Source organism: Entelurus aequoreus, linkage group LG13, assembly GCF_033978785.1.
Source record: "Entelurus aequoreus isolate RoL-2023_Sb linkage group LG13, RoL_Eaeq_v1.1, whole genome shotgun sequence".
Lineage (NCBI taxonomy): Eukaryota > Metazoa > Chordata > Actinopteri > Syngnathiformes > Syngnathidae > Entelurus > Entelurus aequoreus.
The window spans coordinates 43,779,781-43,791,287 of record NC_084743.1 but is presented as its reverse complement, the minus strand read 5'-3'; the positions used below and the strand labels follow the sequence as shown (position 1 = coordinate 43,791,287).

Sequence of the window (11,507 nt, the reverse complement as noted above, 5' to 3'; positions counted from 1 at the left end):
AACATGCGGAATCTCCCTGGGCAAATAATGTGATCTGAGTCCTACAGCTAGCATCTCTATATTCGGGTCACAGTGGCGCTCTTTTATTGTGATATGACCGGGATGACAATATTTGTTATTAATAAACAAAGCAAGCCCCCCTCCTTTCCACTTGCCGTTGGTTCGGTTCCGGTCAGTGCGCACCGTTTGAAACCCGTTTATAGAGATGTTACTATCCGAAACATCGTCGTGCAGCCACGTCTCAGTAAAACACATTAGGCTACACTCACGATATTCTTTCTGACTAGCGGCAAGCACCGACAATTAATCCATTTTATTTGCCAGAGACGGCACGTTACCCATGACGACAGAAGGAAGATATGGTTTATATCTCCTTCTCTCCCTCTTCGCTTCAGCCTCTTCTGTCTCGAGCGTCTCCCTTTCCCTTGACAGCCACGACCACCTCCATAAGTCCTTTTTAGCTTCTCCAGGATCTGGTTAGTTAGTGCCGGGTCCATTAGCTGGATGCTAATAACTGGCGTCGCTAACAACTGTTCCCTGGTGTATATAAAAGAGTCTCTCCACTGTTGTCCGTCTGAGCTCTTCAGTAGCGTCCCCACCGTCAGTTGGACGAACAAAACACGTCTAAACTGCATGTTTAGAAGGGCACGACTAGGTAGAAAGTAAATGTAGAGTAAATGTAAAAATATAAAAAACTATAAAGCGAACAAAGAACAGAAACAAAAGACAAAGACGGAGCAAACTGCAGCAGCGGCCGTCTAGATCAACGCATGCGCACAATATATAATGCTCCCAAATTCAGTACTTTTATAGGTACCGACCAAATTTTATGTTGACAAAAGAACAATAAGCTGACATACGGGTTGTCGAGTTAAACGGTATCGTCTTGAACGGGTTCCATTGCAGTCCAGTGCCAATAATAATAATTATACATACATTTGTACAATGGGACAAAAATACTTCCCGATTTTTTTAATAGGGGATTCAGGGACAGAATTTTTCTTTGAAAAAAGAGCACTTCTTTTTCTCCTTAAAACGCAGAATAAATTATTTAACACTTTAAATGCCTCAGATAGGAGGCATGGTGTTGACAAACCTTCCGGAATTTTACTGTATATTACTTGATCAATTGGTGCGTTTTAGATGGTGTTAGAAGATGGAGAGCAGAATGGTTTTCATGCACATATTGTGGGCCAAGACAAATTATTGGGACGTGTTGAAAGGGATAAAGCACATATTGGAATATGAAATAATGTCAAATCTTGCACAAGAAAGGAGTAAGTGTTAGGACATTATGGAGTAAATAACAGAGAGATTCACACACTATTCAAGATGGCAGTAAATAAGCTACAACATATTTTTTAGATTTGTAGTGAAACTTGTCTAGTAATAATTTTTAGTGTGTTGTTCTGTGTTAAAACAAACATACAATTCCCTTCCTCCTCAGTAATTTAACATATTTTTATGTGCAGTGCGTTACATACAATATCCCTAAGTAACACATATTCTGTATTTGCTTTCCCCCCCACATGCAGCAATTGTAAACTGTTTAAATATTTCCCCTGGATTTTTTCCCCCATTTTCTTTGTGGATTACATGCATTGTACATCACAACTAAGACTATTCATAGACTCATACACATGTGCACACACTCCAGAGTGTAGGGCTCTGGGGGAATAGAGCATTGAGGAAGCTACAGTATGAGCCTTCACCAAGCAAGGTCTGTCTGGTGCCATGGCAACCGGTGCAGATTACCCCACTCTCTCCGTCAGACGGAAAACGAGTGAGATGGACACGCGCACACACACGCATGCACACACCAACAGGCATATGCAAATATATGAAGGGATCTCTTTGTGCAGATTTAGAGGTCACACCTTGTATGAGCTTCTGCACAAAATGTGTGAAAAGTATTTATATATTTTTGCAACCATCTGAAATTGGATGCTTACTGAAGCAAAAATACACTGAATGAAAGGTTAAAATGCAAAAGGTGTTGCAAAGGAAAAACAGGAGCTAGCAGGGGAGTTGGTAATGCAATGAAATCGAGAACACTGCAAGGTTGAGATGTGTATAATGAGGCCTGAAACAGAAATAAATATAAATATATGTCAAATATCATACTGTGTGAGATGAAGAGCTCTTTGTGCATGCATGTTTACAAACACATGTTTTACACATCCATCACATAATTTATTCACAGCACATTGTTGTATTTACAATTTCAATCTACATGATTTACTTCTCAAAAAGATAACATCAAGACATTAATAGTGCATAGAGTATCTTCATGGTATGGTTGACAATGTTGTTATTTCATAAACATTTTTTGCAATTTCTTTCATTACTTATCACATTGAACAGCCATAAAGGCTATTACTGTCTAATCTGAATTACTTTAAACAAAGCACAATAAGTGAACGTATGCAACATGTATCAGATATTTCCTATGGCTCTAAGAATTAGGGCTGTCTTTGACTAAAGATTTTTATAGTCCAATCTTATACGTTAGATTTTGGCCATAGTCGACGGTCAGTCAAATATGCGGCGTCCTTTTAAATGTTTTTGTTAAAGAGCACAGCTAATGAGGATCCCCATGAATAAACGTATTGTGATGATACGTAGTACTATACACTAGTCACTAGGTGTCAGTAACCTCAAATAGATGTACTGTATGTATACCCGCTACATGATGTAGAAAAAAAGATAACAACTAGAAACTCGGAAATGTGACTCTCACAAAGTTAATAAAAGAAACATATAAAAAGAAAACAGTCTTTCACTTAGGAGTAAAAAACAGATCTCATTTTCAACTTTTTCCACCTTGTAGAAGAAGGGTAAAACACTCAGATAAACACGGTAGAGATTGGATGGTTTAGTGAGGGTCTGGGGGAGTGTCAAGAAGACGATCAAACTTGACTAAACAGAGGAAGTAAAATCATAACAAAGTTTCCCTAAGTGAACCTGCAGAAAGATTATTACCATCGCCAGAAGGGAGAGTGAGGAAGACCTCCTGCCCGAGCAAACTAGTGGAAGCTACACCTCCCCCGGATAATGCGGTGGTATGACGATCTCCGTGTCTGATGGAGATTAGTAAATTTGGGTGTTCAATGTCCGACAATTGGATTTCTAGGTTTATAGTCAAGTCAAGGCAGCATTTAGCTGCAATGGCCCCCACCTGTGAAACAGCCTGCCGGAGACCCTCAGGACCTGCAGAGAGTTGATATATTTTTTTAAAGGTTAAAGGCGCTTTTTAATCAAGCTATTTACTAAACATTTTTCTTAGCTTCTTAATTTGTATTCTATTATTTTCTAATGTATTTATTGCTATTATTACAATTATTATTTCCACTATTTCATGTTTTTTATTTATTGATTAATGTAACATTTTAAGTTATTTTCACACATATTTTGAAATATATTTCATATCATTTTTTTAGATGGCATAAATTTGTAGTTATTTTTCAGTGGGGACGCCTCATAGATGCCGTTTTTCATCAATCCTCAGTGCAATGCCATGTCGTGTTATTGTCAATAGTGTGTCCGTGCATGTTTGATTGATTGATTGATTTTTACTAAAAAGTCGATACCTAAGTGGATGTCAACATACCAAGACAACCGTTTTTGTCATCAGAAAATGGGGTTAATGTCTATAAAAAAAAAAATGGTCCGTTTATGTGTTGACATGTGTAATAGTTTTGTTAACCTCATCATTTAATCAAACAAAGAAGTTTGGGTCGGTCAATGATAAAGGAACTGCCATTTATCTTCAAAGCTTTGCCATAGGACAAAAAGTTTGTTCTTCTTTTGCGGTAAACTTTTCAGCCGCTCTATTCTATTTCTATTCATTCTATTCCCCGCAACTAACAAAATGCAGCCTTTAAAATGTAGCGCTGATGGACGGAAAAGATGCCACAAACCTCTGTATGTTCAAAAATCATTTATTACCACATAGTCTACTTTTGTCTCTGGCCAAAGTCAAAAGTCAATGTGCAAACAGTGGCTAGTTTCAGTTATGTTGACAGCCGTTAATGTTGACATAAGTCAGCCCATTCAAGGGATGTCAACATAAACAAGTTACACTGTACTATTCCAAATGCACAGGAACAGGAACATTTTCCTCTATATCTCGGCCAGGGGCGTCTTTCAAATTTTTTTGGAGGGCCACATCGCAATTATGGCTGCCCTCAGAGGGCCGCATGAAACAGTGAATATTTATGAATACAAACAAATCATTTTAGATATTCATAAAGTGTAGAACGTATGCAATTCATGTGCAACACTTTTTTAGTCACAATTGACAGAACAAATGCACTTAGCCAGAAGGTGCTTTTTTATTTCCAAACATGGCGGTAGAATTGTGTAGCGTGCCACATTAAAGTTAAGTGGCAGTCCACAATAAAATGATGGGGCGGCCCACATTGGAATGATGTGGCGGGCCACTTTATACGGGCCTTGAGTTTGACACCTGGGATCTAAGCCATGGAGATCAGTCATAAACTGCCACTGTTGGTTCCTGTCTTCATCCAGGCCCTGAGAAGCGACAATGCATTCAGGATTTTTCTCTTCTTCCCATTGACAGGCTAAATGAAATTATTATTGTGATCTTTTTAAACTTGTACTTTTAACAAATTATCAATCAATCAAAGTTAATTTATATAGCCCTTGATCACATGTGGCTCAGAGGGCTGCACAAGCCCCAACGACATCCTCGGCTCAGATCCCACATCAGGGCAAGAAAAAACTCAACCCAATGAGATACGATGAGAAACCTTGGAGGGGACCGCAGATGTGGGGACCCCCCACCTGGGCGACCGGTGCAATGGACATCGAGTGGATCTAGTTAATAGCAGAGGTGGGACCAAGTCATTGCTTTGCAAGTCACAAGTAAGTCTCAAGTCTTTGCCCTCAAGTCTCGAGTCAAGTCCCGAGTCGAGACAGGCAAGTCCCGAGTCAAGTCCAAAGTCAAGACTGGAAAGTCTCAAGTCAAGTCCCAAGTCCTGCATTTTGAATTTCGAGTCCTTTCAAGTCCTTTTAACCACAGACTAATATATTTACACAGATTGTGTATGCTTTTAAAACGCTGTATTTATTTATTAAAACAAGTGCATTTGAAATTGCAGGAAAAAAAATAATGCTGACATTGCACTTCATAATAGCACTATTGACCAGTCATTTTAAACATTTAACTCATTCCTTTACAGAATAAACACATTTGAAAAAACAAGTGCAACTGTACTTATTTGTACAAAAGTGTTAACATTGTATTTCCATGGCATATTGCATTGTAACTAGTTCCACAGCAGTTTCTATCCTGTTCTTACCTTATCTCATTGATCTCATCTCATACTGTATGTGTGTTGATGTGTGCGTACACATGAAAAACATAACAAATACATGAACAAAACAATGAACAGAGTTGTACTTTTTAGATGTCAGGGCCCTATGCAATATGTACACATATTTTTAATATAGTGTACATTTTACTGACCTTTATTTGACTATGTTTGTTTTTGTAGGTGGCTAAAATATGCGGTGCTGCTGATCGCCGTCTAACGTTACGTTACTGTGTGTGATACATTGACTAAAGGCCTACTGAAATGAATTTTTTTTATTTAAACGGGGATAGCAGATCTATTCTATGTGTCATACTTGATCATTTCGCGATATTGCCATATTTTTGCTGAAAGGATTTAGTATAGAACAACGACGATAAAGATTGCAACTTTTGGTATCTGATAAAAAAAAGGCTTGCACCTACCGGAAGTAGCGTGACGTAGTCAGTTGAACATATATGCAAAGTTCCCTATTGTTTACAATGATGGCCGCATGAAGTGAGAGAGATTCGGACCGAGAAAGCGACAATTTCCCCATTAATTTGAGCGAGGATGAAAGATTTGTGGATGAGTAAAGTGCAAGTGAAGGACTAGTGGGGAGTTGAAGCTATTCAGATAGGGAAGATGCTGTGAGACCCGAGGGTGACCTGATATTCAGCTGGGAATGACTACAACAGTAAATAAACACAAGACATATATATACTCTATTAGCCACAACACAACCAGGCTTATATTTAATATGCCACAAATTAATCCTGCATAAAAACACCTGCGTGTTTGTTATGCTAGCTCCTAGCTCCTCTGCTAGCTCCTAGCTCCATAGAACACGCCAATACAATTCAAACACCTGATCAACACACACAATCACTCAGCCCAAAAGACAGTTTACCTAACCCAAGGTTCATAAAGCTTATATATTTTTAAAAAGTTACGTACGTGACGCGCACATACGGTCAAGTTATCGAATGTTTAGCAGCCAAGGCTGCATACTCACGGTACCTGATATTCAGCTGGGAATGACTACAACAGTAAATAAACACAAGACATATATATACTCTATTAGCCACAACACAACCAGGCTTATATTTAATATGCCACAAATTAATCCTGCATAATAACACCTGCGTGTTTGTTATGCTAGCTCCTAGCTCCTCTGCTAGCTCCTAGCTCCATAGAACACGCCAATACAATTCAAACACATGATCAACACACACAATCACTCAGCCCAAAAGACCGTTCACCTAACCCAAGGTTCATAAAGCTTATATATTTAAAAAAAGTTACGTACATACGCAAAAAAAAGCCAAAGCTGCATACTCACAGTAGCACGTCTGCGTCTTTGTCATCCAAATCAAAGTAATCCTGGTAAGAGTCTGTGTTGTCCCAGTTCTCTACAGGCGTCTGTGTATCCAAATCAAAAGTCCTCCTGGTTAGAGTCTCTGTTATCCGAGTTCTTCCATCTTGACTGCATCTTTCGGGAATGTAAACAAAGAAGCGCCGGCTGTGTACTGTTGTGGCTGACTACGTTCGAAAAATACGTCCATTTCGCACCGACAACTTTCTTCTTTGCTTGCTTGGCTTCCTTCTCCATAATGCAATGAACATGATTGAAACAGATTCACGAACACAGATGTCCAGAATACTGTGGAATTATGAAATGAAAACAGAGCTTTTTCATATCGGCTTCAATGTGGAAGGCATACCCGTGTTCGCCGGGCTACGTCACGCGCATACGTCATCCGCAGAGGCGTTTCGAACCGGAAGTTTAGCGGCAAATTTAAAATGTCACTTTATAAGTTAACCCGGCCGTATTGGCATGTGTTATAATGTTAAGATTTCATCATTGATATATAAACTATCAGACTGCGTGGTCGGTAGTAGTGGGTTTCAGTAGGCCTTTAACGTAACGTTAAGTATAGGTACCTCATGCAACCCTGCTTAAAAAAAATCACTTGACAAAAAGTATGAATAAGGTAGCGAACTGCAGTGGACGCAACATATTGCCGTGTTTGCAATGACGTTATAACCATAGACATCTTATAAGTAGACGCAGCATTGGCTGCTTTGACACGAGCAATTTGGCCGCCATCTTGAAGTGGTGATGAGGAGCCGGCGAGCAGCCTAAACTGACAGTTGACAGGTAGAAAACAAAGATGGTGTTCAGCGTTTTCCTAATCAAATGAGCGGACTGTTGAAAATAGGAATCGGGTGATTACTTTTCACAAGTAAGATTTAACATTAATGTACTACTGGTTGTATTTTATGAAAATAATATTACCACAGAGTTGAGAAGGAGCAAAGATCTTCAATATATGTATGTGAAAATCACAAAGAAATCTTCTGGGGGAGGATGACCCCCCTACAGGGGTTTGGTTTACAAACTTTCAGCCCCACCTAAAACAAAATTCACCAGCCGCCACTGATTATGATGCATTCTCATTTTAGGCAAAATATAAGACAATACTTTCTTAACAGTATAATTGTAACCAGGAATAAGTCTTCAAGTAACAATATTCAAATACTAACATTGTTGGGTAAGACAGAATTTGGTTTTATTCTGAATCCAGTGAAACAGATTGGTGGTTTTAGCTGATATTAAGACTTTCAGGTGTTTATTTATGTTGAAGTATTTGGCAGACGCTTTTATCCAAAGCGACATACATAAAAAATACATATATAACAATCACTGTAAACATTATCATTTAAGGGAAGAATGTAATACAAAATATCAATACAAAGTGTCAAGACAGAATAAACTCTCTGCTGCTGCAACAGAGATACAGTCTATAAGATATATAGATATCTAATGTATTCATACATTGTTTATGAGAGTGGTGCAAGGCCAACGTCAGAGTGGTAAGGCCAACGTCAGATGCGTCAGTAATGCTGTAGTCTCGCGAGAGAGAGCGTACGTGACGCGGGAAAAAAAAATTTTAGTCAAGTGGCACACTCAGCTGCCAAACAATTCTGATTCATTCAGAAAATAAAGCAAATAAAACTTAAATATCAAAATCTGGAGGCACTTGAAGGCTACATCGAAGAGTGCTACGACCGTCTCGTCATGGGGAAGCCATCTAAGACGCCAACGTCTAAAAGAAGCCGCCCGGAGGACTCACCTGGCCATGTGTCACCACCCGGTACAAACTTCACCGACATCCTGGATTCCATCGACAAGAGGCTGACTTGTTTGGATGGCCGCCTCGCACTTGTTGAGGTGCTCCACAAGGAATTCCAAGCCATCCGTGAGAGTTTGGAATTCGGACAACAGCAGGTCATGTCTCTCGCCAAGGAGAACGCCGCTCTTCGTGAGACTGTAAAATCCCTCACCGACGGAGTGACGCAACTCACCCGGGACAACAGGAGCATGAAGGAGACGATGCTAGACCTCCAGGCGAGAAGCATGAGGGACAATCTGGTCTTCGCGGGGATACCGGAAAAGACCGAGGAAGATCCAGAGGAAACCATCAAGTCCTTCATGGAACATCAGCTCAAGCTTCCAGCAGACACCATCAGGAACATCACCTTCCATCGCGTCCACCGGCTTGGAGCCAAAAAGCCGGAGAACAGGAGGCCGAGACCCATCATAGCCAAATTCGAACACTTCAAGCAGAAGGAGCGAGTGAGGAACCAGGGTAGAGAGCTGAAAGGATCCAACTTCAGCATCAACGACCAGTTTCCTAAGGAAATTCTCGACCGGCGACGCCATTTGTTTCCGCTTCGCAAGAAGTTTATCACCGAAGGATGCCGTGCAGTCATCGCGGTGGATAAACTTTTCATCAACGGCCAACTTTACCGTGATCCGGAAGCCACGCCGTGGCTGTATTATTAGCGTCTGAAACACGGTAAATGTTGTATTTTGTTTTTGTTATTTCATTATGCTTCAATCCCTCTCTTTCCCCCCCCTCTTGCTCACAATACACCTGTGCGTCATCATAGCGCACACGTAAACACCATACGCTCTCTCTCTCTCTTTTGGTAAACCAACATGTTTACTGTTTTACTTTTTTGTTTTCCTTTTTATGTTACTTATTTCACTACCTGTTCAATCCACCACTCTCTTCTTTTCTTTTTCTTTTGTTTTTTGTTTTGTTTTTCTCTTTCTATTTCTCCACCTGTTGTGTGTGTCCCCTTGTCGTCATCAGCATTTACACTCACAGCTAATACATGCACAACTATACACACTATACACACCTACATATATGCATGATAGGCTTACATTTAGATACAGACATGCATTATTTACACATAAAGTACACACATACATCCACACGCTTAGTTACAGTCTAGTTTAGTATGTCCACTGTTCAGTTTGTCACTTGGAATGTGCGTGGAGTCGGGTCAAAGGAAAAAAATATAAAAATTCTTAATCATTTGAAGAGTATGCAAGCAGACATTGCTTTACTACAAGAGACTCACCTCTCCAAGTCCGATACCTCAAAACTGCATTCATCGCAATACCCACACACATACTTTGCTAGTTACAACTCCAAACAGAGAGGCGTAGCCATTCTCATTAGTAGAAAGGTCAACTTTACATTCCATAACTCCATTACTGACATAGAGGGAAGATACATCATTCTTAATATTTCTGTTGACGGGAGAAACTTATGTATCGCCAACATTTATGGTCCAAATGTTGATGACCCCTCCTTTTTTCACACTTTCTTCTCTTCACTTTCTCCTCACTCAAACCACTGCTTGATTCTAGGAGGGGACCTCAACTTAGTATTTAATCCAAATATAGATCGGTCCAGAGTGACTGCGAGTCACCGTGAGTCTCAATCAGTGGTAATACTTAAGCAATATATGAACGATTATGGTCTTTGCGATGCCTGGCGTTCTTATCACCACACTCTTAGGGAATACACTTATTTTTCCCCAGTTCACCACTCATTCTCTCGCATTGATTACTTTTTAACTAGTAGCTCAATTTTATCTGATATCGCAAACATTCACATTCATCCTATCATCATCAGTGACCATGCACCTGTCTCACTTTCCCTCACTAACAAAACTATAACTGCACCTATAAAACAATGGAGACTTAATACATCAATACTAAAGGACCCAGACTTCCTCAACTATTTTGAGAAAGAATGGACAGATTTTTTAGATTTTAATGATCAACCAGAAATCACGTCGTGCATTCTCTGGGAGGCCGCAAATGTAGTTATGCGAGGAAAAATAATTTCTTATTCATCATACAAGAAAAAAAAAGCTAGGTTTACTAGAGCAGGAACTTGAAAATGAAATAAAAATATTAGAAATAGCTTATGCGAACTCACAAAATGAACATACTCTGAATGAACTGAGAAAACTCAAATTAGATTTAAGAGAAATAATTGATAAGAAAACTCAATTCCTGCTCCAGAGGTTACGCTTAGATAAATTTGAACATGACAATAAACCAAGCAAATATTTGGCTAACCAACTAAAATTAAACAAAGAAAAAAACTCCATACCATCCATTAAGGATTCAGCTGGGAACATTACTCACGTTCCTGAGGAAATTAACTCCATATTTAGAGACTTTTACAGAAACTTGTATACACCCCAGATTGACCCATCTCTTTCAGACATTGAGACATTTCTCAATGGTATAGACTTACCTAAATTAAATACGAGGCAGGTATCAAATTTAGATCTTGCTATTTCTGTAGATGAACTTCACGATGCTCTTCAACAGATGCCAAACAATAAAGCACCAGGGCCTGATGGGTTCCCTGTGGAGTTCTACAAAACATTCTGGTCACTGCTAGCTCCGATATTTACAAAAATGGCTTTAGAGATTAAAGAAAACTCATTCCTTCCTCCAAATATGAACTTTGCCACAATCAGTCTCTTGCTAAAACCTGATAAAGACCCAACACTTCCATCCAGTTACCGGCCAATCTCCCTGATTAATGCTGATCTTAAAATTATCTGCAAAGTATTAGCTCAAAGATTAGAAAAAGTCACTCCATATATAGTACATCCTGATCAAACAGGTTTCATCATAGAGAGACAATCGTCCAACAATGTTCGCCGTCTACTCAATGTGATAGACTATTCTGTTATTCATAATTTAAAAACAGCTGTTGTTTCATTAGATGCTGAAAAAGCATTTGATAGAGTGAATTGGAATTTTCTTTTAGCTACTCTACAGAAATTTGGATTTGGAGACTCATTTAT

At 39.3% G+C, this 11,507-nt stretch overlaps 1 protein-coding gene across 1 annotated transcript in view; it reads left to right on the top strand.

Annotated features, from left to right (window-relative positions):
- Positions 1 to 8,319: 8,319 nt before the first annotated feature.
- The window catches only part of LOC133663863 (uncharacterized), a 36,242-nt gene continuing 33,054 nt past the window's right edge, over positions 8,320 to 11,507 (top strand). Inside the window, exon 1 of the mRNA XM_062068577.1 lies at positions 8,320 to 9,178. Coding sequence (XP_061924561.1) covers positions 8,398 to 9,165 — 768 coding nt within the window. The 5' untranslated portion in view covers positions 8,320 to 8,397 and the 3' untranslated portion in view covers positions 9,166 to 9,178. The remainder of the gene's footprint in view (positions 9,179 to 11,507) is intronic.